Source organism: Notechis scutatus, chromosome 8 (assembly GCF_049901735.1).
Source record: "Notechis scutatus isolate UNSWTSFEM ecotype Mainland chromosome 8, rNotScu1.2, whole genome shotgun sequence".
NCBI classification, from domain to species: domain Eukaryota; kingdom Metazoa; phylum Chordata; class Lepidosauria; order Squamata; family Elapidae; genus Notechis; species Notechis scutatus.
The window spans coordinates 11,087,204-11,114,772 of NC_142016.1; the positions used below are offsets into that span (position 1 = coordinate 11,087,204).

At 38.6% G+C, this 27,569-nt stretch overlaps 2 protein-coding genes across 6 annotated transcripts in view; both read left to right on the top strand.

Annotated features, from left to right (window-relative positions):
• The window catches only part of CNKSR1 (connector enhancer of kinase suppressor of Ras 1), a 28,992-nt gene extending 21,348 nt beyond the window's left edge, over positions 1 to 7,644 (top strand). For both annotated transcript variants that reach the window (XM_087970638.1, XM_087970639.1), the window contains exons 15-21: positions 850 to 923; positions 1,706 to 1,777; positions 2,593 to 2,666; positions 3,262 to 3,326; positions 3,663 to 3,789; positions 4,616 to 4,797; positions 6,574 to 7,644. In XM_087970638.1, the coding sequence (XP_087826764.1) occupies positions 850 to 923; positions 1,706 to 1,777; positions 2,593 to 2,666; positions 3,262 to 3,326; positions 3,663 to 3,789; positions 4,616 to 4,797; positions 6,574 to 6,774 (795 nt within the window). In that variant the 3' untranslated portion in view covers positions 6,775 to 7,644. The remainder of the gene's footprint in view (positions 1 to 849; positions 924 to 1,705; positions 1,778 to 2,592; positions 2,667 to 3,261; positions 3,327 to 3,662; positions 3,790 to 4,615; positions 4,798 to 6,573) is intronic.
• A 1,951-nt stretch (positions 7,645 to 9,595) lies between these two features.
• On the top strand, positions 9,596 to 25,469 carry CEP85 (centrosomal protein 85). Of its 4 annotated transcripts, none has more exons than XM_026676014.2 (13): positions 9,596 to 9,738; positions 10,710 to 10,830; positions 12,340 to 13,025; positions 14,128 to 14,261; positions 15,264 to 15,381; positions 15,957 to 16,142; positions 16,637 to 16,789; positions 16,971 to 17,125; positions 20,817 to 20,934; positions 21,976 to 22,026; positions 22,111 to 22,218; positions 23,652 to 23,877; positions 24,503 to 25,469. In XM_026676014.2, the coding sequence occupies exons 2-13, from the start codon at positions 10,776 to 10,778 to the stop codon at positions 24,664 to 24,666; spliced, it is 2,154 nt and encodes a 717-aa protein (XP_026531799.1). In that variant the 5' UTR covers positions 9,596 to 9,738; positions 10,710 to 10,775; the 3' UTR covers positions 24,667 to 25,469. The 4 variants fall into 4 exon arrangements, with proteins under 4 accessions (XP_026531799.1, XP_087826766.1, XP_026531801.1 ...); XM_087970640.1 differs by having other exon boundaries at positions 9,597 to 9,738; positions 22,093 to 22,218; XM_026676016.2 differs by lacking the exons at positions 9,596 to 9,738; positions 10,710 to 10,830 and adding an exon at positions 11,843 to 12,038.
• The last annotated feature ends 2,100 nt before the right edge of the window (positions 25,470 to 27,569 follow it).

Consider the following 27,569-nt stretch of genomic DNA (forward strand, 5'->3'; position numbering starts at 1 on the left):
ATGTTCTCTTCCATTTCCAGAAAGATTTGAGGAAAACACAGGAGAGAGAGAAGGGAGAGGAAGAAGAGGAGGGGAGGAAAGAGGGAGGGGAGGGAGTTGGGACCAGTCCCTTTCTTTCAGCCCAGCCTCCTTCACAGGGTTCTTGTTGAGAAAACAAATGGAAGTATTATGCATGTTGCTTAGAGTTGTGCAAAAAGATGGAATATAAGTTTGATAATAAATCAGTGATTGCTTTAGCCTGGCCTTCACCAGTCTTGACTTCCAGTTATGTTGCATTTCAAAAGATACACACGTTTTGCTAGTTAGCCTGCATGGATTTTTCACACAGACAGTGTGGTACAGTGGTTAAGGTGCAGGAGGATGATTGGGAAGATCCAGCTTCATAGAAATTCCTTGTGGAAAGATGGAAAGGAAGTGTATGCTTGCTGCTTGAGTTCTCGATGGGATGCAAACATAAAAAAGTGAATTTTTAATTCAACTTTTTAAAAAGCAGTATCTATTCCCTAAAGGTTTGTTTTGGTTGTTTGATCTGGGTCACTGAATATTTTAGAGCTTCTTTGTACAAAAGGCAGCAAAGAGAGCAGTTCATCGCATGGATGGTTCTCGGTTGTTCCTTTAAGAGTAGCCAATGTTACCTTGTCACAAGCGTCTGTAGATCAAATCCTCTTGAATGGAGGAACTCCAGTCTTTTCCATTCATTCAGTGAAGTCTGGCTTCATTTTTTTTTTAAAATGTGTGATAGATTAAAAGTCTTTAAAATGTCCCAAACCCTTCTGTTTGTGGCCAAATATTAATACTTCTACCTCTTTTCTTTTTTTCTTTCTTTCCTCTTCCTTTTCTGAAAACCAGGATGAGAAGGCTGTGGGATTGGTCAACGTATCTGCCTACAGACTGGAGAGCACCAAGGAACAGAAAAAGAAATAGTGAGTGCAAACTCAATGGAGCCATTTTCTGAGAAGGAACAAGCTGTCAATCCGTTCTCCAAGGCTGAAGTCCTTCAGATATGTTAAACTCTCATAATTCCAGCTAGAAGAGATCCTTCAGCAGTTTGTGGGCTCCAAATGTATTTGGTGTCAGGAGTCCGACATGCACCCCCATTCGAATCATAAGTCCCTAGCCGCATATCTCAGAGTGAAAAAGATTGATTTATTAGGAGTTGAATATTGCCGTTTCCCAGTTGCAGCTGACTGTGACACATCATTCATTTCACCCTTGACCCTGGTCTTCCCCCCACCCCCTGGATGTCTATTCTCCAATGAGAGACATCCATAGCCAAGAGTCATCAATTATGCTCTCCAGTAATAATTTGGCATGCCAGAAGCTTCGGTTGCCAAAGTGATTATCTGAAGCCTTTAAGGAACTGCTTTCCCCACTCCCTTTCTGCTGACAACTAAAAAGTATTTTTAGTTGACATTTGGTTTATTAATTGACAAGGTATACCCACTAAGAGCAAACTGGATTTCTGTGTTAAATCCTCACATAGCCTACAAATTACCATTTGTATATCCGAGGGCACTATGGGTAGGCTTGAGGGAACCATACACTTTGCAAAATTCAAGGAGGGAAAGTCACACTGATTACACAATCCTTTCCAAGCTTCATATGCAACTGTATCCATGCAGATTGATAATTAGGTATAGGTGTGATTCCCAATAGCAAGGAATTGTGAGAAATCCCACTACTGTCACTTCTTTTTCCTCTCCAGTGTTTTCCAACTCACCCATGAGAAGTACAAGCCCTTCATCTTTGCAGCAGAAACCCTGGCTGATCTGAGCATGTGAGTAGCCTCTAATGCGTTTGATTGACACTCATGAAGAGCTTGAGATTGTTCCTCAGGGAATATTAGCAGATCTTTCATGCAACTCCATCATAGAGGGTCACAGGAGCAGAGAAGTAGGCCCGGTCACTTTCTGTTCATCTCCCCAACTGGCAGAACCTATTAATTTATATTTAATTTATCAGTTCATCTGTGCAACACAGTTCCTTTTAGAATTTTTTTTTGTAATCAAAGTTATGGAAACTTGGAATGCTGTACTTCACGAGGACACGAGTGGAAATACATTCCTATGCTCAGTTATGGAAGTGGATGATGGAGAGACTGATCTAGGAAGAAAGCTGCCCAGAAATGCCTTACCAGAGAGATGGGTGGCATAAAATTTAATAAATAAACAAACAAGAGAAACTGATCATCACCATCTCCATCAAAGCCTGAAGTATCAAAGAGCTTCTCCAACCTGAGCGGCATTTTCATTCTGGATCTTCCTGTTTAAACAGATTGTTGCTGATGAAATAAAACAGGGAAGGAAAGCACTATAAACAGGCAGCTTTCTCTGAAATTTTTGCTGATTTGATTCCAGACAGAATCTACCAAAGATATAAGGGAGTGCTCATTACCAGCAAATTTTGCAGACAGATTCTTGAAGCTGCTGGCCTTTGGCAAATTCCAGAAGCATAAAAGTTTAGCAACAAAGCCTTAAAAAGGCATTGCTTTAAAGACAAATTTGTTTTCAGCATTTTCATATTCATAGCATTTCATGTTGCAAGGAAGACACCTGGGAACCTGGGAAAATTACAAGCTGTGTTTCTTCCCAGGTGGGTCAGCCGTTTGATCACATCAATGACCAAATATACAGTGTCCTGTAAATCTGGGCCATCTAACCAAGAAGGTGAGTGCCTATTGAAAGTTGTTCATTTTTTAGTGACCAAGTAGACATGATACACCTGCATCACATATATTAAATAAGGAATTGACCTGAAAACAAGAAGCAAGATGACCCTGAAGCAAGAGGACAATTCTATAACACACACACCCAAAAAATCAGACAGACAAAAATATCTGCCTCCATTATCAGACAGGCATGCATAGTTAAGACAGCAATAGCAATAGGAGGTATATATACCACTTCACAGTGCTTTACAGCCCTCTCTAAGTGGTTTTACAGAGTCAGCATATTGCTCCCAATAATCTGGGTCCTCATTTTACCAACCTTGGAAGGATAGAAGGCTGAGTCAACCTTGAGCCGGTGAGAATCAAACTGCTGAACTGCTGGCAATTGGCAGTCAGCAGAAGTAGCCTGCAATACTGCATTCTAACCACTGCGCCACCACAGCTCTTAGATTAGGGGAAACGGGAAGGAATATGATGGCTGGGGATGATAGAATGAAGATGGAGATGGAGGCAGAAAGCTGGTGCGATGCAGTTCATCCCGTTTCAGAGTTTCCATTCAATTTGCTTTTTCTTCTGGACTCATTCTGACTTAGATTGCTACAGCGAAACGGAAGCAGAAGATCACGAGGATGACTCTCCTAGGCATAACTTTGATCAGGTCAATATCTTCTTGATGGAGCATAATTGTAAAAATAGTGGGCTGTTTTTATTTTAAAATATCTTGATGCCTTTTATAAACTCGTTTGGGACTTTATTATTTGGGGGAAATGAGAGGCAACTACAACAGGCATATTGTGATTTCCAAAAAGAGGACCTGATCCCAGCATGCAAACTTAAGGTGGGAATCCGTGCATTTGGCTGGGAGGGATTGCAAGGCAACCATTGAAGAGATCACTGCAGAACAATGTTGGATGTAATGAGGTTGAGCTCAAGGGGGATCATATTTACTTATATTTCATCTGCATCCATTATTTTTGTTCTTCATTTCTGGCAGACAAAGCAGAAGGAATTGGAGAAAGCTCAGTTGCCAACAGGGGCTACTAGGAGTAGCCAAAACCACCTGGGCAGCCCACTTTTCCAGGACAATGTAGATGAGAAAATAGCATCTACCTCTTCTCCAGGTGAGCTCACTTTTGGTACCTTCCCAAGTTGCACTGGAAAGAACGTGGCAGGTGAAATGTTGGGGAAAAAGCAACTATAATTGTACATCATTCCTAAAGCAGAGAGATGAAATGGTGCAGATTTCTCTATAGGTTTTCTGAAGTGTTCCCTTAGCAAAGGCAAATAGGAAAAAGGTAAGCTAGAATAGTTGAACATCTCTAAGCGGATGAACTGAAACAGAGAAAATTTGGTATGAAACTTTAGGCCAGCTTTCTCCAACTGGAATTATTCAAATATTTCAGACTACAGTGTTCATCTTCCTCTGCCAAACTGACAGGGAGTATGGGCATGTGTGTGCATATGTCAATAGCCAAATGAAGATTTGGCAACTGTTTTTATTTTCATATTGAGTGTGTTCTATTGGTACTATTATTTAGGACATCCTCATGCCAATAAATGTGAACAGATGGTGCCATTCTGTTCTTGACAAAGCCCCTTTCTCCCTCTTTCTATCACCCTTTTCCTTCCTTCTCTCTTTTCCCAAGTAGCAGGCTGGCTTCATGGCTCTGAAGGTCTGAATTGCTAGTCTGCACAGAAATAGAGGACGTTTTTAGTTGATGGAGTTAGCAGAGGTGGCCAAATTGATTGCTCTGATTAAAGAAAAGAACACAATTTTGTACTTACTTGGAAACAGCTTTTGGACTTTGTGTTTGAGGTGGAAACTTTAATTTGGGGTTTTGCTGATTAGATAGGTTTGTTGTTATAGGAACGGCTAGTTTATGTTCTTATATAAAAGTAAAAAGTTGAGGTTTGATGTTACACGATGGTATCTTGTATCTTATGAAGATCCAGCAGAAGAAGAGCTTCAGGCAATGATCAAATGTCTGAAACAAGGAGGAGTATCTCTCATTGGGAAGCAGCAGGTGTTCACCCGTGAATATTACCGGAAATCATTTGTCAAACGTAACAAGAACCCAGAGATCAACGAGAAAGTACATCTGATTCGGACGCTTCAAAGCACACTCAAGGCAGGTGGAACATAAATTTGTGCTGAGAAAGAGCTCTATTTATGGGATGGATGCCTTGCGGGGTGGGGGAGGGTTGGTAGGACTTGTTTTATGGTTTGTTGGGTTTGTTTTTGTTTTTGTTTACTGAAAGAAAGTTATGGAAGATGGAGGTAAATTAGTCCATTTACAACTGTAATATACTTCACTAAATAGGCACAAAAGAGGAAAATCCTTTTTTTAAATATATATTTTAATGGCTACTTTTCTTGAATCCTAGCCTGCAAAATGTGTGAAATGTGGATTTTATTTTTTATCATATTTTACTTTTCTTGCAAAGACAGTGGCATAAATAATTCCGTCTCTTGCTTGCTTGAGCCTCACAATAATCCTTTGGAGAAGTAAGGCAGACCATAATTAGCCCACTGTCATGATTATATAGAGATTTAACTCAGGATCTCCCCAAGACCCATACAACACACTTAGCTGGGAGGTTTCGGGATAAATCCTGAAAAGGATTCCCGGAGTAACTCTCCTTTTTGAAACCTTAATGGGGCTTAACAAGAGCTGAAGGCCTTATAAGATCATATGCTGAACTTATCACTAAGAAGGCTATAAGAATTTGCTTCAGATGACATATATTGGGGATATCACTGAGAGGACGGGAATAGCATTTGTTCTAAGCGGAGAATCCTGAGTTCAATTCTTGGGTTTTTCCAAATAGGAAAAATAGATGTGTCTGAAATCCTGCAGATCCATACCGTAGTGGAAAGTACCACATAGGGCCACCAGAGTTCTCAATCAATAAAAGGAGCTTCTATACTGCTGATATATCACTGTCAGATTGTCTCTGGGTCCAATGCAAGGTTTTGATGTGCTCCTTTGATGTGCTCCTTGTAACCCAGATCAATCTGAGACCAAAATATTTTAATATCAAAGGAGATTTTTTTAATGTCATGCCTGGTGTCCATCTGACCTCTTGCCCTGGTATCCAGGCCAAGTGTCCAGCCCATGTGAGGCAGATACAGATACAGATTATCAGAGTTGGAAGGGACCTTGTAGGTCATCTAGTCTAACTCTCCACCCAAGCAGGAGACCCTGCCTACACCATTTCTGACAGATGGCAGTCCAGTCTCTTCTTGAAAGCTTCCAGTGATGAAGCTCCCACAACTTCAGAAGGCAACTTCTGTTCCATTGGTTGATTGCTCTGACTGTCAGAAAATTTCTCCTTATTTCCAGGTTGAATCTTTCCTTGTTCTTTATAAAGACTTCCTCAACTGTGTGGGCTTAGGCATACCTGATTTGCATAATAATGTCTTTTTACTCCAAGGAAAGATAGTCCTCTTTTAGGCTTAATAACGTAAGAGGTTGAACCAATCTGGCACAATGGATTTGATGTTTCCTCTGCTGTTTTTGAACAGCATTTTATTTATTTGTTCATTTATTTATTTATTTTTCCTTTTAAAGGTTTAGAAAATGTCAATAGTTTTAAATCCTTTTGGAATCTGGCCAGACACTTTTGGCTCTTGGATGCATTAGAAATATCATGAATAAAGTCAATACGACTTCAAGGGAGAACAGTTTGTAACTGGAAGTTTATTAGTATATCGGGTGTTTTGCTTCTCAAGACCCCAACATATTTTGCGACAGCTTTGTAAGGGTGGTGGGCCCTTGTCTCTCTTGAAAGGGATCTAGCAAACCATTTAAAAGCCACTCCAAATGGCTGTGCTATTTTGGCCTCTCTTGTCCTTGTAAAAGTGAGTCATGCGCCAGCCTTAGAACATTCCTTTCCTTCCCCAGGCCAAAACTGCTGAGCTCCAATTACTTGATATTCTACTCGAGGACACCGAACTGAACTCTGAAAAATTCAGGAGCTGGAAAGAACAACATCAGGAGTTATACCAGGAAATACAGATGTGGTGGGCTAAAAAACTGGACCAAGACAATGGCTCACTAGATTCAAGTTTTGACCTCAACTTGGAGGCAGCTGCAGATCCGTAACATCTGTGGGACCTCTGTCCTGTGAGCTAAAACCTTCTTCCCCCAGCTCCACTTACACAACACCAGATAGAAGTGCAGTTTTGTCATTTCTAATTTTTGGATAGGGATGTGTTATGACAAGCTTCATCTTTAGAGGGCATTGGGATTACAGTTGGGTTGGTCTAAAAGTTTTATCCAGACAACAACAATAGCTCCAAATGATTCTCTCATTTTAGAGAGATGGATTGTAAAGATGGTGGCAATGGAGAAAGATTGTTGGCTTTTTATGTAACGATGGAGATTTCCCAACTGCAAAATAGAAGACCAACGAAGAAGAAAGTGGCTAAGCATCTGGGAAAGAAGCTGGCATTGACTAGCACAGACTTTGTGCCCTTCAGATTTTTTCAAAACAAGCCATTTCCTCCAGCATCTTTCAAAATGAAACTTTCCCTTGAGTATATTCAGCAACTGAGAGACATCTGAGTAAACCAGTTTGTGGTTTTCAATAATGATAGTTTATATTGAAAACCAACTTGCATTAGAAGCGGGATACTGTAAACATGTAAGAAATGAGTTATATAAATAATTGTCACAATATGTTTGTAGTCACAATATGTTTGTATAATTAAAGGTAGTTTAATTATTTTTCCCCTTATTTTTATTTTCAAAATGACCATTTGCCAACAATCCAGCTGCAATGCAACAGAATGAATAATAATGGCATTTAGAGTTATATACTGCCCCATAGTACTTTTCAGAACTCTCTAGGTCACCAGGATCAATGTTTTTATTGAAATTACTAAGGCTGTTTGGTTTTTACTAAGAGAATTGGAAGACAATATAGTTGTGAACCATGAGATGTCTTAAGTTAATAAGCACTGAAACACAGATGAGCATTCCTCTATATCGTTTACTCTTTTTGGTTTAGGAGAGAGAGAAATTCAGGTAAATGTGCAAGGCAAAACTGATAGAATAGTGATACATACATTGTATGTTTGCTGCAGTTCTAACCGTGGGACCTAATGAAATGTTGATGGTACTGTAACATGAGGGGAAGAATAGTAAAAATTAAAACCCAGAGCCAACTAAAATTTTCCGGAACTTTCATTAACACATATTCAATATATCGTGTTAAATTTGACTAACTGAAGTATGTTGTCTGCACAGAAATGGATGATGTTTTGAGCCTCTTAATACACATTGCAATGTTAGCTTGCGGTCCCTAGAAACTTGAAGTAAAATCTTTCAGGATTCTGCTATTAGGTGGTTAAATACTATGCTGTATGTAGTGTGCAATTGCAAGAACTTTTCTCATTTCTTTGGATTATTCTCCAGTTGCATCCTGAAGGCAATTTTAATTCACTGTGGTATCTTGTGTCTTATGAAGATCCAGCAGGGTCACTGATCAAGTGCCTGAAACAAGGAGTATCACTTGATTTATTTTATTATTATTATTTTCCAAAGCACCAGAAGGCAAGACAAGAAACAATGGATGGAAGCTAATCAAGGAGAGAAGCCACTTGGAATTAAGGAGAAACTTCCTAATAGTGAGAACAATTAATCAGTGGGTCAGTTTGCCTTCAGAAGTTGTGGGTGCTTCATCACTAGAGGTTTTTAAGAAAATAAATGGACAGTCACTTGTCTGGAATGGTATAAGGCAGGGCTGTCAAACTCCTGGCCCATGGGCCAGATGTGTCATGTGCTGGACATGCCCACACCTGGTTCAGTGAAGGGGAAAAAAGTCCCAATACATCACATGATGCTGCCGTGACATGAGTTTGACACCCCTGCTATAAGGACTCCTGCTTCAGCCAGAGGGTTGGACCTTCTAGCTTTATTCTGACAGGAATAATGTGTAGAAATGCTTGGTTTGCAGTGGCTCAAGTCTAGGCAACCACATTTCTTCTTTAACTGTAGAAAGCCAGTTTGGTGTAGTGGTGAAGATGCTGGCTTAAAAACCAGGGAACTCTGAGGTCTAGTCCTGTTTTAGGCATGAAAGCCAACTAGTGACTTTGGGCCAATCCTTCCCTCACAGATCAAAGCACCTCACAGGGTTGTTGTGAAAAAAATAGCAAGCTGGAGTACTGTATTAGGCATGTTTGCTACCTTGAGTTGACATACATATATATTGTACATAGGTCATGTGTATACTGTATGCAGGTGTGTAAATTCCTATAAATATGTAAAAAGGCAGGATAAAATTGAATAATTCAGATTAATGGAATAGCTCATTTTATAGACCTCCTCCCAGTCCCATCCCCAAAAAACCTCACGCTTGCCTTTCTCACCCCACTGCCCTTTTTTAATTTGTGCATTTGAACCTTCTATCATTTTTTTTAAAAAAAGACAGATTTAGCTGTTCTGCCTTTTGTCCAGTAAAAAAATGGTAACGCTGACAGAGGAGGGGCGAGTTTTACCAAGCAACAGGTTCCCCATCACATCGCCCCTAAGAGAAGCAACATCATCTAATCCAGGGGTCTCCAACCTTGGCTACTTTAAGCCTGGAGGACTTCAACTCCCAGAATTCCCCAGCTTTGCTGGCTGGGGAATTCTGGGAGTTGAAGTCCTCCAGGCTTAAAGTAGCCAAGGTTGGAGACCCCTGACAACTTAGGTCCATTCTTACATGATTTTTACAGTTTTCCTACGGCCAGCGGCAAGGAACAATTTTCTTCTGCTCTCAATTTAAATTGGGGCGAGGGGCGGAGCTTGTTGCCAAAAGAGAATTTCCATTGGACAACCGCGGACGGTTCTACTCTGGGGGTGAAGACCAATAAAGAGACAGCGGGCCAGACGCCGCGAGCCCGCGCGCCTGGGATGTCGTAACCTCCTGCTGGCAACGGTTGCTGCGCACGCGCGGTAGCCCACGGCTCGGGGAGGGCGGGCAGGCTTATCGCCAAGGTCTCTGAGGCGCTGTTTTTTCGCTGGCGGTGGTCGTTAGTCTCCATTTAAAGTTCTCTTAAGTGGAGGCCCGAGGTTCCCTCGGAGGTAATAATCAAAAATTACTTTCTCCTTTTGCTTTAAAAGTTTCCAGCCCTGAAGAGTTTCTCGTTTTCCTTCCCTCAGTGCTTCAACCTCTGGAATTGACATCTCTGCTTTTTTCTTGGGGGCGGGGGGCGGGGGGGGGACGGAAAGTGAAATTATGTACCAATTGGATACTTTGCCCCAACTGGAGCGCTCGAGACAGCGCGAACTACAATGTCCATCTTTCATAGCCTTCACTTTCAGGCTGTAGATAACGGGAGTTGATGTCTGATGGGTCGAAAGGACTACAGGTTGGGGGAAAGCGGCTTATTCTGGAGCATGCGCAGAACTGGTGCTAGAAGGGGGTCTTGTTGCATTGGGGAAGCACACAACTTCCCCATACACACACACACACACGTATCCCCCCCCCCCAACTTTGGGCCATCAAGCTTGTTGGAGAGATACTCCTGGTATATAATGGTGACATGAATGATTTATTTACAGGTATAGTCCTCCACTTGGGACCACAGTTGAGCCCAACGTTTCTGTGGTTAAGTGAGTATTCCCCCATTTTGTGACCTTTCTTGCCACAGCTGTTAAGTGAATCATTGCTTTTGTTAAGTGAATCTGGCTTCCCCTTTGACTTTGCTTGTCAGAAGATCCCAAAAGGTGATCACATGACCCTGGGATACTGCAATTGTCATAAATATATGCCAGTTGCCAGGGGTCTGAATTTTGTTCACATGACCGTGGTCAAACATCCTGGTCAAAGTGTCTTCTGGACATACATGAGATTTTGGGAAGGTTTCAGATCAGTTGGAGAGCTTTGACTCAGCTGCCTCTACCTTGGTCTGATTGCATCAAAGTTTTGAAGACCTGATCAGAACAGAAATCCATGAAAGCAGTCACCAGAATTGAAGCTTAATTTAGGAAGATTATTACCTTTTTATATTTATGAAAGTGTTATATTGTTTCTGTTATGTTCAACTCCCTAGGTACGGATCTGAACATTCCAGATCAACCTGTGGTTTTTAGAGAGAAGTGTTTATCATAAATCAAGAATGGCTGCCTCTGGGGGAACATTTATTGGAGCCCCCCCATCAAGCAATAATGATGGTAATTTTTTACTTTGATCTCTTAATTCTTAGAATCCCTTTAATTTTTTTAACTCCCCGTATTAGATGAAATTGTAAAAATCTTGAGACAAATAATACACTCAGTGAGGACCAATAAATTGAAGAACAGCTCCAACAGTTTGTGCAGGTTGCTACAGATTAGCCTGATCAGTTAAGTGGATCACATTCAGAAATTCAGCCTCACAATTCTGTCTCCTCCATATATTCAGGCATGGAGATCTGAAAGGCAGTTTAATTTCATGTGTACAACTGAGTCTCTAAAGCATTGTCTCCTTCTGTGTGTGCTAGCCTGACAGGTCTTTTAATATTTGGATACCTTTCTCCAAATACTTGTCTTATTAGACATTAAAGAAGAAGTACTATTTAGTGCCAGGGATAGTCTTCCTAGGAAGTTTTATTTAACATTTCCCCCCTTATTTTGCTTTTCCTTTCAAATTAAAATTGATTCCTGGATTTGACACAGACATGTCTATGCAGTTTTTTTGGCAATATTTTCCCCCCAGAAATGGTTTGCCATTGCCTTCTTCCTGGGATTGAGAGGGAATGACTGAACTAATATCACCCACTTGTCTTCTGTGGCAGGATTACAAGTCAGATTCCCATGTTTCTAGTCCAGTATCTTAACCACTAGATCAAACTGGCTTTCTCTTAACTAAAACATAAACAGCACTAATCTACTTTTCTGCATTGCCTTACTAGACAAATTTTTGATCAATCCATTTTTCTCACATTTTTAAAAAGGATTTTAGCAGTTTATCTAAAGTTAACTTCACAATCCACTTCCTAATAATCTGATTTGGTGTTATATATACATTTGAAATTTATATGATGAATCTCATGAGAGAGAAACACTGTTAGAACACCATGCCCCTTGCAGTTTAGTATAGCTGCTGTTGTTTTTCCTGTATTGAAATCTGAGAGCTACTAAGAATAACTTCATACGACCATCTAGTTAGCTCTGGTATTTCCACGTCAGTATTTTCAGCATTCAACTTCTTATCCCATATAATGATTTGCAAAAACGTACACCTATTTTCGGAAGAGCCTGGTGCCGACATAGAACCATTTACTGCATTTTCATAGCAGTAACTAGTTAACTGTTTCCTTGGAATAGTAGCCTGTTCCTTTATATATCTGGAAACAAATGAGGATTTCAATTCAGTGGATGGGAGTATAATTAAGATCTAAGTAAGTTTTGACATTTTCTAAAGCTTTAACTTGTGTTTTATGAGCAACTAAAATGCTACATGATTACAAAGTCTTATTTAATCAAAAAGGCTTAATCTGATTGCCTATCTAGATTTTATTATTAGTCATAACACTATACATTAAGAAAGCTAATGATCATTATTATAATTACTATAAGCAGTAATTATCTGTTCTGGGCAATTTTCTGGATACTTGGTATACACAAAAGCCAGGGTAAGGGAAATATCAGCTGATCTATAAAATTTCATTTTTAATTCCGGTATTGTTTTTTCTTTTCTAGCATCCAGCAGTCTCAACTATGGTTCTTCATTTCAACCCATCAAAACCCAAGTGCCCATTCCTACAGCTCATGTCATGCCCTCCACATTGGACAGATCAACTTGTCTAGCAAGTGAATTAAGCTCTCCTCAGACCACTTTGGCTTCCTCCATGTCAAATTTACTGGGTAACGTGGGAGGACTGATGTCCAGCTATGACTCTGATACTTTGAGGCAATCCCAGGTGATCAACCGGAGTTCTCTTTGTCTGAATCAGACTTCAGCAGAAAATGGTTACAATGAATCCTTGTTTCATACTTCTGGTCAGTCAGGTGTGGAAGGTGTTCAGAAACCTATCAGCCTAGATGCTGAAGTCACCCATTCTGCTTTTCTAAATAGGCATTCTCTTGGTCCTTGGTCCCAACTCCAGATGTACACTCCAGACAATTCAAATAGCACTTCTGCTGGCCTAGAAAAGGAATACAATAAAATACTGCAGAATACTAAACCACCAACAGATTACAATAGAGTCTGTGGAAAGCAAGTATCCTTGGGACTTAATGCTGCTAGTATGTTTTCCACCCCTTTGGCTGCTCAATCTCAAACATCAAAGCTGGAAGCTTGTACACTACATCCACATGAAAATTGTGCACACAGTGCTTGGAAACAACATATAGATTGTGTTCGGCTGCAACTGGAACAGATGCATGTAAGTTATTTTAATCTCTGTCTATAGGGAATGTCTGCATATGTAGTGTTTCTGCCTGTAACTTTTCTGCCAAGGCTCATGAGTATGTTGACCAGAGCTAATGTTGCATATAATTTTTAAAGTGAACAAATGCTGAATGAGAATCCTTAGAAACGTCTTAATTTAAAAGCCTGATGTATTCTAGTATTTACCTCTGGAGAAATAATCTCCTAAATGCTTTTATTGTAGAATCAAACCTTTAGGAAAGAAAACAAGGACTTGATGGCTGTAGATTTAGCTTTATAGGCTTTTGAAAAGTGGTGGCACTATACATTTTCAAGGAGAGGTTGCAGGTAAAAGATATAGTATGACACATGGGCAATATTTCATTAAACACAAATCAATACAAGAAAAATACAAATATATATTACCAAATTAAAAAATGCAATCTCAAAATTGATAAGTATAATAATTTAAAGAAAAATAGGGCATGGAGTAGAAATTAAAATTGTTATTAATAGTTCCAAAAACTATTATGATAATCCTTGAAAGTCTCTTGATTGAAAAAAAGACAAATGTTGACAAAATAATATCAACAGTCCATCATTTCAAATTTGGTGTAGATTTACCAGTATTGTATAATTATTTTATGCCAAGTTCATATATAGACAGATTCAGCCAAGATAAATATTCATCTGCAAAATCCAGTGATCAATCCAGAGTCATATTAACAATATTATTTATGTCAGCCAAAATGCAACATTAATAAGCCAGAACCAAATTTTTGAGAATTAGATGTTGTTCAAATGAGTTCAGGATTGCTTTGTTGAGTTAAATTTTGCTGCTGTTGACTTCTATTTTCTGAACAGAGTGACTTGTTAACTTGTTTCAAGGAGCTCTGCCATAAAATATGCATTATCTTCTAGATGCTTTATAGTGGCACACAATAATATGAAATTATGTCACAGACTATATATGCCTGATGGTGTTTGGATATAGACTGAAATAAGTTTCCATGTTTTAACATATGGAGAAGAGGACAAAAAAAATCTAAACACAATCCTCTTCCCCCCCAAATCTAACACTGACACTCATGCCTTGTTTCTGAATTTCATAATTCCAGCTGCAAAATAAAGCAACTTGTTACTATCCTTTGGTGAACAGTACTTCACTGCACACACTTGATCCAGCTCAGTGGATTGGCATTACAAATACAAATGAAAATTTGCTCCTGGAGAAAGAAATACTCATTGACAGGTAAGAAATTAAACATTAGTTTACCTTCTAGATTTTTTCACTAGGAAATAACAATGCTTAGATTGTATTTCATATTGATAGAAAAGTAAACAATCCTTGGCATAATAAACTTCACTGAATACTCTACAACTTACTTATGAGTGGTTAAGCTTATGTTTTATATTTCCATGGAAGAAATTATTATATTGTTCAGACTATTTTTGCCCAAACACCAAACAGTTTTGGTGTTTGCTGTGTCAAAAACATAGGAATAGTGGGGAAGAACACCACTTTTTAAACAGAGGTTTTCTTCCTTCTCTCAATTAAATAGGAAGTGCATGGCTTCTTCTGGTTACACTAATACCCTGTTTCTCCAACAATATGGCCTCCCCCAATAGGAAGTCCCAGCATGTTTTATAGGCATGAAATGAAATTAAGCCCCGCCCCCCCAAATTAAGGCCTATATTAAAACATGCAAAATGGGGGGAATGGTGGGGGGGGGGGCTTGCCATTAGGAAGTACTTTTGTTGCACCCCCAGATATGGTGCTGCCTGCGTTGACCCCGATACGAAGTGCCCCACCAATGCCGAGGTCAACATCCAAGCCATCGCCGCCCGCCCGAAGATGCAAGGGGGGGAATTAAGTCACCCCCAAAAAAGACAGCCTAGCCATTTTTTCAGGGCTCAAAAAAAAATAAGACCCGGCCTTATATGAGAAACACGGTATGTAGCTCGTCTTTTAACTAGAATAACAAATATTTTGCTTCTAGGGTGAGTTGTGATTTCTCTTGAGTGCATTTAATTGGCTTTTATTGACTTACGAGGGGAATTGTGGAAGTGGATAACTTTCTCATTTAGCTTTTCCCCATACATCACTCTGTGAGTCCGTGTATTGATTTCCTGCTCAGTTCTAAAATGAAAAAAATAAATGCTATTTAACCATTTTACTGAAAGCCCTCTCATGTTCCCTTTTATACTTTTAATTTTGTCAGTGTTAATATACTGCACGGGTTTATTCTCATAGGCAGAGACAGCACATTTCCCAGCTGGAGCAGAAACTACAAGAAAGTGAAATGCAAGTCCACAGTGCCCTCTATGGCCATCCTGCTCCTTATGGGGACATGCATCTGTTCAGAATGCAGGTAACCCTTATAACTGGTGGCACTTGAAATATGCTATTGGGGAAAGGATTTTAAATTCAGTGCAGGGTTGGAGGAGACATGGATGGAGAAGAAACATGCCGTGTAGCTGCTCCTTCAGGAACCTTTAATTTCTGCAATTATTTTTTTCTTTAAAATTCCTTTTATTGGAGTCAAGGCAACTTACTGGAGCTGAGCTTTGGCCGGATGCCCTTCCTGATGCCTATGCAGCAAATACTTTCTTTTTGTGCCCTGGTAGAGAAACACCTGCCGCTGCCTAGGACTTGCACTCTTAGCCTCCTGAATATGAGGCGAGCATCTTCACTTCTAGGCACTCAGGTGTTTTCTGTACAGGTGTTTTGTTCCCTAAGCATTGGAGCTGCTTGATTCTCTGGTGAGCACACTGAAGAGAATCAGATATTCTGATCGTCCTCCAAATATTGATGTGTTTCTCTTCTTGTCCCCAGTATTTACTGAGCTCACATTCAATTTGAGCAATTCTTCAAAGAATACGACGATGAGTATGGATTTTTAGGAGACGTTCTGGCTATTGCTATTTTATTTAATATATTTTGCAGGAGTTACAGAGCGAGAATATATTTTTACGAGCCCAGTTTACTGAAAAAACAGAGTCACTCAATAAGGAAAAGATTGAATTGGAAAGGAAATTGGCTGCGTCAGAAGCTGGTATTAAACGGATCCAGGAGACTCACAAAGAGACCACACAGAAGCATACAGTGGAATTGAAGAAACAAGAAGAAAGGGTAGGCTTTTTGGCATGAAGCCCCAACAGATGTCCCAATGTCTGCTTATTTACACGGGAATGCAATTTTTTGTTGTAATATTTGATTCCTCCAATATTCACACTTCAAACTTTGATACATTTCATACCCTATTGTATAATAGAGAAGTGTTATGGGAAATGATGTTTTTATGAATTAATAAAAGAAAGGAGCAAAAGATAAAGCTTTAACATTTTCCCAAAATGATTGCACTAAAGTTAGGCTGGAGTATTATTAGAGTGCTTCAGGTTTTCAGCAGAAAGCTAAATCCCTGCTCTTTATGTAATGTAAAATGTAGACTCTGTTCCATAACCATGTTTCTGGAAAGTATATTTTTTTAAAACATAGGTTATGCCCCAGAATCACTTCCTTTTGTTGCACATAATGGCCCATTTTGAGTCATGGGCGATGCCTTTTTGCATCTGAAACCAAAAATGGAAAGTGCTGCTACCTACTCCTGATATTCTATCCTGCAGATCAAGTCCAGAGACCAGCACATTGAACATCTGAAAAAGAAATGCAAAAAAGAATTGGACCAGAACCATGAGAAACAGCAGAGAATTGAGGCTCTGGAGCGCTATATTGCTGACCTCCCAGTATTGGAGGATCATCAAAAACAAAGTCAACAGGTAGGAGGGCACCTTCTGGATGCAGCTGGCTTTGAAGGGTAGCTGGATAGGGTAGGCCTGCAAACTTGAACAGAGTAAATGTGTTAGCTTTGTGAATAGTCCAGTTGCTAGAAGGAATTCCTTTTAAGTCTGATGTATGTGTTTGTTCTCTCTCCACCCCACCCTACCCTCAATGTTTTAGTTAAAGCAGTCTCAGAAGATAGTTAGCACTTTGCAGGAAACGGTGACTACTCTTGAAAGGGAACTAAGAGATGTTCGCAGTGACTGCCGAGAGAAGGAGCTGCAGCTAGAAGTGCAGAAACACAAAGAAATGGAACTGCTTTCCACCGTGCGCAGGTAACACCAGGGAAGTGGAAAAAACAAGAGCATTCGCTTCTAGGATAATCTAGAAGTACATTGTGCTGCCTGGCAATAAAACCTTCCTACAGATAGCAGGCACAGCAGGCCCATATAGGAGTATCAGAGAAAGGGATGGGAATCAAAAGAGACAAGTTCTTGACAGAATCTCCTTTGAAGAAGAATGGCTGAAGTATGTTTAGCCTTAAGGAAAAAACACCTGAGAGGAGATAGAGTAGCATTTTTAAAACTCCTTCACTTAGAAGAAGATCAAGACCTTTCTCTCTCATTCCAGAGTGTAGGATGTGCAATAATGGTTTTTAAGTTACAGGATAGCAGATTCATTGGAATTTGAGAAAAAAAAGGATGTTAATGTTAGTTACTGTTAGACAATGGAACTGATTATCCAGAGAGATGGTTGTCTCCATTTCACTGGATCTGTGCAAAGAGAGCCTGGACAGCTCATCTGTTTAGGATGCCTTAATGTAGATTCTTGCACTAAGAGGGCCAAATGGCTCCTTTCGATCCTGATTCTAGTGATGGGAACTGTAGTGAGAGGAGAAAAGAGCCTTGAAAGCCAACTGTGGCAAGCAGTATATGCTTTAAGAATCTATAGGGAATTGTCCTTGGACAGAGGCATTCACAGAACCCAACAGATTTACTAAAATGATGAAAGGAATGGCAGGGCACAAATCCCACCCTCTTTATAAGGTTTGTGTCCTCGGGGCCTATGTACAAATTGGGCAGGATTTGCATTCTTTTTTTTTTTTTTTTTAAAACAAGTTTTATTAAAAGTTTCAACAACAAACAAATCATTACATATTGAATCTTTCCCTGTCTTTCTACAATAATTTCCCCAATATTCTCATAAAACACAAACAAACACAAACAAACATAAAAAAAATCTTTTAGTAAAGTACCTTGGCCCCAGTTACCTCTCTTTGCATGGGCTAAAATAATAGCACATATCACTCTTCACATTTCTATCTTATTTAATCCATCTTAATTAAATCATTAAATTTGTATCTTTTGCCCATTCAATTATCCCTCTATCTCTTCTTATAATAAAAAAAAATTTCTCCTGAAATCACTAATCAGAGTATGATGCCTTTCTATCCTCCCCTAAGTTAGTAAAATTAACATTCAGCATAACAAATACCCAATTTGGTTCTGCTTGGTACATTCTATCCACCAAAAATGTTTAAATACATTGTATCCTCCTTTCCTTCGATATTTTATTACATTTTAAAAATCAATCATTATTAAAAAACTTCAACATTTTAATTTCTTATTAAATCTTAAACCATTCTAATTTACTATTTCAAATATAAATGTTACAATACCATCTTTCTGTACCTTAGCAGAATCTTTCTTACAGAAAATTATATTTCATCCTTTGTCTCTAAAAAAATCCCTCTTCTCCCATCCAATTTTAAAGCTTTGAGGCTTTTCTCCGCCTTTCCCCTTTCTTTCTTCCCCACCAAATCTTCCTACCCCCCTTCTTCTTCTAACCTCTACCTTGCTGGGATCCCTTCTCTGTTGTGTTCCCTTTTTCTCTTGTTTGTTATCATTATATTTACTTTGCATCATATTTTTCTCTTTCTCAAATGTTTTTTTAGATCTTAAGTCCTTCATTTTCCTTGCTCTCTTCCTTCCTTCTTCCTTAGATAAGTTTTGGGATTCAATGAAGATGGCGTCTTCGTCTCTTCCTTGTTGTTCTTCTTCCGTTTCCATCTGTTCCATTGTCTGTTGATAATTGACCAGCGCCATTTCTAGAAATAGAAAAGCTTTTTCCATGCCATCTTTGCAGGCTGCTTTTGTTTGCTCATATTCATCCCTCAGGTCTTCAAAAAGGAAAGCCATTATAAATAAATCTTTTCTTTTCTTTATTCCTCTTTCTTCTTACACCAACCAAATATTCCGAGAGAAAGGCAAAACAATCCCAAAATCCACAATCCTCAATAAATCCAAGCAAGCCAAAATTCCCCCTTCCTCTTCCAGGGGTGGTATCAAACAAATAAAAAAAAAAAGAATCCAAGTCTATATTTTAAAGCCTTATTAAGATTGTATTTCTGTCCTCAAGTCTTCAAGGCATCTCCTCCAACAAGATCCAAATTAATATATTTTCTTTATCCTCTCCCTTCCGGCTTAATTCCGTCGGGAGGGAGAGTAAACTTTCCCTTCAGCACCTCAAAAATAGCCGCTTTTTTTTCTCTTGTGGAAGAAATCATCAGAAAACCATCTTTTCCAGGAATTAAATTAGATAAATCTCAAAGCCCTGGGTCGACCAAGAAGAACTTTTACTTTCAATAACTTTCTCTTCTTCCTCCTGCGCATACTTGCCCGGCTGTCAACTTCTTTGTGGCGGCCATTACGGACCGCCGCTGCACCGTCCTGGTAACAGGGGGTTCTGCCGGCCAGGGAGGGGGTCTGCAACACCCCCAAACCCTTCCTCCGGATCCCCCTTACCTTCAGCTACCCCTGCAGGGCAGCCTTGCTCCGCACCCGTCCGGTCGGAGCCCCAAAACGGCTAGCGCGGCAGGGATCGCGCAGCTTCGCGAATCCCTACCGCTCTGGCCGACAAACCGGAAACTCCAGGATTTGCATTCTTTTGGCATGGCACTTTATTTCATCATTTGTCCTACTTTGTTATGGCTTCCTCTCTCCAGAGAGAGGAAGGCGGAAAATGACTACAGAGTCAAAAGTGTGTTGGTTTTGGACTCAGAAAAAATCCCGGGAGTAGCAGTCACAGAAGATATTACAGGTAGTCTTCAACTTACAACATTTTGTTTAGTGACTGTTCAAAGTTACAACAGGACTGAAAAAAGGGACTTATGACCATTTTTCATTCTTATGACCATTGCAGCACCTCCGTGGTCACATGATCAAAATTCAGGCGCTTGGCAACTGACTCATATTTGTGATGGTTGCCGTGTTCTGGGGTCATATAACCAACCACCTGACAGACAAAGTCAATGGGGAAGTCAGATTCACTTAACCATGTTACTAATTTATCAAGTTATAGTGATTTATTTAACAACTGTGGCAAGAAGAGTCGTAAAATGGGGCAAAATTCACTTAACAAATGTTTCATCTAACAACAGAAATTTTGGACTCCATTATGGTCATAAGTCGAGGATTATATATTATATATGAGCTCTTTCTCTGTTTGGGGAAGGATAATTCTTTTGGGAGGGGGTTGTGTTTATATCTCCTTCCCATATGTGCTTTTCCCTCAACTGGGTGCCCCTATTTATTACCCCCTTTAAGACTTACTTCTTTCTGAGCATCTTTACAAAAATCAGCCTTACAGGGCATTTGGCTTGGGGTAGGTGGGGGCAACCACATTGGATCAGGCTTTGATGGCATCTTTATTTGCTTGCTTCCACCATGGGAATTTGGTAACACTGGTAAGAGAACCTGCCTTGTTGTTTAGGCTTGATTGTGAGAATAGAAGGGCATAGTGTGTAGACAACTTTAGCTTTTCAATTTCTCACAGACATGAAACTTCAACACAGACAGAATCAAGATTGGAGAATCTCTTTAATAGTTGGGGGTGTTGTATCAGCGCATGTCTTTGGAATGGAGCGATGTTTTTAATTTGCTTTAGAGGCAGAATGATGAAACTCACTTTCAAAGGGTGAGCTTATATAAAGTTCAGTTCATTTAATGAAAACTTCCTGTTTCTTAGTTTACAAGATAAAATGCAGCAGATGAAGCCTTCAATACCAGAAGATTATGCCCAAGAGATAGAGAGAGAGAGAGGAGAAAAAGAGTCTCTGCACAAAGAACGTGATCTTCTCAGGAAGGTAACTCCAAAGATGAGGCTGGAGCTTTTAACTCTGCATCTACTTTGTATTGAATAGAAGATCAGCATTCTCTTCCTTTATGATCATTTGTAAATATCAATATTCTTGTATTAGGATCTCATTGCAATATCTCATTGATCAGGCTGGGATGTACCTGGTCAAGATTATAAACCCAATCAAAGTTGGGTTTATATCATAAAGGATCAAAATTTACAGCCACGTTCACTTAAAATAAGCATACCTGGGCTAATTCTGTAATCTACAGTTACAAACATGGGAATCTTCCCACATTGCCTTTAAAGAAAGAGTGTCTTGTGTGGGATGTTTGCCTAGTTTATTTTAACCCTTTTAAAAACTAACACGCTTTTCTTCTTTCCTGGTGGTGATGTCTTCTCTTTATCTCTTCATCTTCGCTCAGTTTTGTGTTCTCCCTTCCCTTCCTCAGTGCACCAGTGCCTTTCCTTGCTATCTATGCAACTTTTTTTGCTATTTGCAGATAAAGGACTAATTATATAAGTGTAGAATACCTTGATTTTACAGCAATTAATTTTAAAGTTAGTTCACTTACTATTAAACTCCCATTTTAGTGCAGCTTCCGGTGGATGCTTATATAGATACATATACATACATTCACATGTGATACACATTTATTGAAGAAGTGAATGTTTTCAGGAAAATAATGTGAGAAAGTTAGGCATTGTACAGATTTGATGTGGGTTGTTAATTTTGTTCTGTCTCTTTGGATAAATATTATTTATAACTGTTTATATCAGATGTTTGGAAGTTTAGCTTTTCCTGCAAAAATGATTTTAAACTAAGGCTGCATTGTATGGGATAAGTCAGATTTGTAATAAAAGAACCCATAAATTATGCTAATTAGCAATTTGAGTATGGGATTATCCTCAGGAGTAAAACTTTTCAAGTCCTTTAGGTTAGATCGCGCACAAGGATACAAATGCTTGTGAGCACATTCATTCAGCAGCAGCACATATGGTGGAAGATGTATGGGAACATTTGATCATTTTGATTTTTTAAATTTAGATTGTGGAAAATCAGAAGAAGAAATTGGACCAGTTATCTTCACAAATAAAGGTGAGCTTCTTATTGGAACATTGAAGGCAAACTTCTTGTTGAAGTAACACATCACTAGTAACATAGTCTCAATTTGTCTTCCAGGATCTGGAGGAACAGATTGCCCAGGATGATGGTACAGCCCAAGCTCTGAGAGCAGAAGCGTTGAAGCAGGAAAATGCATTGCAGCAGCTACGCAGAGCTGTGAAAGAGGTGTAGCTTCTTTAAAAAAAACACTGGCAGTTTTAACAATCGCAATTATTAGACTGACTGATTCTTCTTACTACTTTACTACTGCAGTTTCTGTTTTTACATAGTGTATCCTTATCCATCTGATTTTTTCCCAGTTTAAATCTGTAGCCTGATTTGAACCTTCCCTTTTAATTAGTTCAGAAGTGCATAATCTTTTTTTAATTAATGCCTGTACTTTGACTTTGAGTAGAATATTAAGGACTATACTTTAAAAAGAAGAGAAAACAAGAAGAGAAAAACTCCATTTTATTTAAGTTTAATTAAAACAGAATTAAGATAACAAGAATGTTATTTTTCTCTATGTGTTAAATAAGTCTCCTTTCTGTCACTTCAAAGTAAAAACAAACACAGTTTAGAGGGATTACATGAGACTTGGAGAGGGCGTGTAGTCCCATGATTCAAAGCCTTTTGACCAGCACATACGCTATCAATGTTCTGCATTATTGTAAGTGAGATTATGGTTCTGCTAGGGCTGATTCCTACAGTTTTGTTATCATGCTGAGATGTGATTTACATCTAGTGCCATCTAGCTGCTAGATTCTCTTCTTTGGTAATACAAAAACATATTGTAGTAAAAGAAGGCTGGGTGGAGATTATGTGGACTCCTGGAGATATGGTTGCCCAACTGAATCCAGCAGAAGTTGGATAATGGATGAAGCAGGACAATCTACATTTTGTCGTCTCCCCCCCCTCTAAATAGTTTGGGGGAGGGAAGGGGTTGGACTGCAAACATCTATCTGGTGCCATTCTGAATAAATGAAACACAAATAAATCACAAATGTCCATAGAATACACAAGGCACTTGTAACTCCTTCATTCTCCAATACTTTGTAAGCTAGGACAATCTAAATTCTATACCAATTCCTACTTCCCTGAAATGTATCTGAGGAGCATTAGATACTAAAAAGTATGCTAGATTATCCTTCCTGGAAAGATACAAGGATTTTATAGGAATTTTATTTTTTCTATATTTTGACCGCATTGCCCTTCTCTTAATCAAGACAGATTGCATCTGCTTCTCAGGTGGGGAAAAGAGGACAAATTAAAACTGTCTCCAAATTGGAAGTTCTGTTCTGTGAAGCAAGGCATAAATGTATTGGAATGTCTCCTATCAAAATAATTTCCACTTTTCTTTGTAAGACCATTTTCCCTAGTAGCACACATGCAATGATCTTTGTTTTTTCTTCCTTGTAAAAACCAAATATCCCAATTCCTGCAAATGTATCTTTTCATTCTCCCAGCAGTATGATGGTTAAGCCTAGACGATGCTAAGTGATCTCAGAACTAAAGGCAAAAGATACAGATGGACTTTCTGATGTTCCCAAACATGCTTGTGAAATCCAGAGCTGTGGAATCATTTTTGAAAGCCCTGATTTTTCACCTCTTATTTTTAGCTGGCTTCTCAGAACCAAGAACTGATGGAAAAAAACCTGACCTTCCAGGAGCATCTCCGGCAGATGGAGCTGGGCCAGTTGCTGTCAGATGAAACAGCCAGCCTGACCCAAGAGCTGCATAGTGAACTAGCCAGCTGCCTACAGGACTTGCACTCTGTCTACAGTGTGGTTACTCAGCGGGCTCAAGGGAAAGATCCCAATTTGTCATTGCTGTTAGGCATTCACAGTAAGTCATAGGAGCCTGTTGTCCATAGTGACAGATTATGGTCCCTTTGTCTATAGTACTTTAGGACTGTAATCCCCTCATAGCTTTCTTAGCATGGTGTCCACAGCAAACCATGACACCACTTACCCAGTGACCCCCTTGTGCAGATCTTCCCACTACTTACTTGGGTCCTGATAATCTGACTCAAATCTCTTAAGTCATGGCATTTGCACGGTTATGACATCATGTACAATTTGTCACTTGCTGTTCTTGCCCTCCATGTAGGCACCCTTATATCCTACCTTGCCAATCGATGTTCTTGAATAGTACCTTTTAACTCTTCCCTCCATTTTATTTAAGCATGATTGCTTCTTGTGGAGCTCCCTAGATTTTTCTTTTGTACTTTCAAGATTGTGATGTAATGGTTACATTTGTGATATTCTGCACTATCCATTTAACTCCAAACTACTTGGAGGCGATCTCCGTGATCATTAATAACAGTTTTTAAAACTGCATTTTTTTTAAAAAAAAAAGGGAAAAACCCAACTTCATAGTTGTTATAGGGATTAGATGCAAAATCCCCAATGTTGATTTTTCACTGGAAAATGACTGTAATTAATCTGAGACCCTTCTTCTGATTTCACAGCTGTACATTATTCTGTTCAACAAGAAAAAGACTTGTTGAAACCAGATATGCTAGCAAAGAAGCTGGAGGATGTAAAACAGCTACACAAAGAGATTGAAGATTTGCGGACTGCTATTTCGGACAGATACGCTCAAGATGTGGGTGATAACTGCATTACACAGTGAAGGCCAAATTAGTGGAAGATGTGAACTAAGTTTGTACTGTGCAGGGTGAGTTTTCAGAGGCCTTTATTACCTGTTCAGGTGAAGATGCTTCCCACAACTGGAAATCAGATTTTCTCTTGACAGGAAAGCTGTCTAAGGAAAACAAGCCTATAAGGGTGTGGCAAAAACTTTTTTTTTGTATCCTGCAATTTTGGAACTGGTTCCTGTTAGCAGCTGCAGTCAGGAAAGTGCCTTCCAGCATTCATTTCTGTAATTTATGGCAGAAACGTTTTTTCAGACACTACAATCATGGAGACTTTCTTTGTAATGTAATTGCTGTGAGGTTGCGAAATCTTTCATGAGTTAGGATTGAATATAAAATGGCAGTCCGTATGTAGAAAAACTGAGTCGGCTGTGGTAAAGAAAGTCTGAACAGTGAAGAAAGATCTGTTTTTTTAAACAGGTTTTTGAAATTTCTAAGATAATCTTGTACTCTCAGGTTTTTTCCGATTCCTTCCTGAAACTAGGAATATGATGATTAAATTGTAGAAGGCATTATTGCATTTCTCCTTAAATGTTTTAGGTCTCCAAAGCCTGTGCTGGTTCCCCAGGTTTTAGGATATGACCACTGCTAATGGCATGGACACTTTCAATGTCCATGTGCCATCTTGGGTTCATACATTTTCAATGCAGATGCACTTTTTAAACTGTATTTTCATATCACTGTTATCTATGCAAGCATTAACTTGACATTCTAGAATGTATGAATTCAAATGTTGAAATGCCTTAATTCTCCTAGAAATAAATCTTTGGAAAGAGAGAAACTGAATTTCTGTATTGCTGTCATGTGGACAATTAGGTTTATACACTGTAATAGACAGAATTACAGGTTGATTTTAAAACTAACCCTTCTGTGAAACAGGAAGGTGATAATTAAATTGGTTAGTCCTTATGACCGAACAGATTAATGCTCATTCCTCCACAAGGTTGTAATATGGGAGGAGTCTTTAATGCTGTGCCAGCACTTTACAAAAAGACCTTACATTAGGACAAGCATGGCTGGCGGTAGCTACTGATATTGATGAACTCCTGTCAATTGTAGGTAGCATGATCTATGTGAAGGCATGTAGATGGTCTACGCTTGCTCTTGAAATTGAAAATTGACCTTGAACAGAAAGCTGAGTATGTTCCTACATGTCAAATATTTACCTGTGGAAATTATTCAAATGAGAGAACTGCAAATCAAGCATTCTCCATTCTTTTGATTAGTCTTTTTGACTACAATCCCAGCTGTAGATGTATTTAACTAAGTATATGAATACTTGTGTAATTTAGTTAAACAGATTGCTTATGATAAACTACTTCATTTAGTGGGATCTCCTGTAAAGGTTGACTGTAATCAGTGCTATTTATTCTTTGAAACAATATATTTTTGACAATCCCTTGAATGTTTCTTCATATAATTAAGGTGGATATTTATCATTATAGCCTAGGCTAGGGTCCTAGATATTCCAATTTCTTTTTTGGGGGTGGGGAATGAAATTCACTATTTCTTTATCTTTGGAGATCTGTCTTATTTTGTATAGATTCAACTATTATTTTAAGTATCTTTCTAAGTCCTTATTTCAAATCCTATTCTGGGTTAGAATAGAATTCTATTATTTAATTGCCCAGAGTCACTGAGGATCAGGCAATATATACATAAGTAACATAGTTATATAAACAAAAAACTAAAACCAGAGTTGCCAGTTCTTTAACTGGTGCTGACCTTCATACATGGAGTTTTTCCCAAGAGTTTAGAATGTCATAATGTATTGTAGTTATGTGTGGATCCAAGCAATGTGTCCTTATTTTCCTATAATTCATGGATTTTATTTTTGCTGAATAACTATCAGTATATTTTTATTTTGAGTTACTTTTACTCAGTTAACCTAATTGAATAAATGTGTAAACAATGGCTGCTATTTTTTAGTAGACTATCTGGATACAATAAGTTTATTGTACCACTGATTCGACATTCTTTTAAAGCTTTAGAAAATATATTAGTGTGATAATGTCAGCCACCCTTGTCAGCCCATACACTGTCTGTTTGACATTTGTTGGTTTGCAGACAGCTATTTCCCAAATTCTCCAGATGCAATACAGTTGTAATAGCTAGTATTCTATATTTTGACAACTTTTACTAGCCTTTAGTGAAAGTTTAATAAAAATAGAGGGAATGTTTATAAAGCTATGATCTGAAATTGTGACAGAAGCTGTTTTATTGTCAGCATTTGGCAGAAATTTTTTACTTGAACTTTTTGTACAGGCATAGGGGAAATTTCAGAGGTATAACATTTTGTTGTGCTTGCAGAAAGGAAAATCTGTTTGTATACTGGTTATTTTTATTGCAAAAGAGTAGAACTTTTAAAATATAAAGTATATCCTTAATAGAAGGATTGCACTGAATTTCATTGTTAAGATTGTAGTTTACTACACAGTTTCTACATTACATTTTCAAACTAGGAGTATTTTAAGCTGTGTTCATTGTTTTAACATATTTCTTTCAGAAGAAATTAAATTTATTTTAAAAATAAGAAAAAGAAAGAAAAGTTCTTTGTTTTGGTAGAATTGACCTAGTTGCGTTTAATCAAAGTATATGGAATGTTTTGAATTCCAACCCTGATTTTTGGGACCTCATCTGACTCTTAAATGAGAAATTTAGAAAATGTATTCTTGAAATTATACACATTTCTTATTGATGCAAATTCAGTGTAGCAATAAAATTGCTGCAAATCCATTCAGATTCCAAATTTTAAAAAGTTATTAAAATAACTAAGGGTGAAAGTATAGCAGTTGCCTACCTATCTAAGAAGCAGAAGTAAAAAAAAAAAAAACCCGCCTATTTTTATAGCTGCCATTTTTTCCCCATCTTTCCTAATAAA

What these genes read in the sequence shown, in the direction of transcription:
- CEP85 (XM_087970640.1), top strand. Translation starts at nt 10,776, where the DNA reads ATGGCTGCCTCTGGGGGAACATTTATTGGAGCCCCCCCATCAAGCAAT. An exon ending in CCCATCAAGCAATAATGATG is followed by an intron (nt 10,831 to 12,339) that starts GTAATTTTTTAC and finishes TTTCTTTTCTAG; the next exon opens with CATCCAGCAGTCTCAACTAT. An exon ending in TGCATCTGTTCAGAATGCAG is followed by an intron (nt 15,382 to 15,956) that starts GTAACCCTTATA and finishes TATATTTTGCAG; the next exon opens with GAGTTACAGAGCGAGAATAT.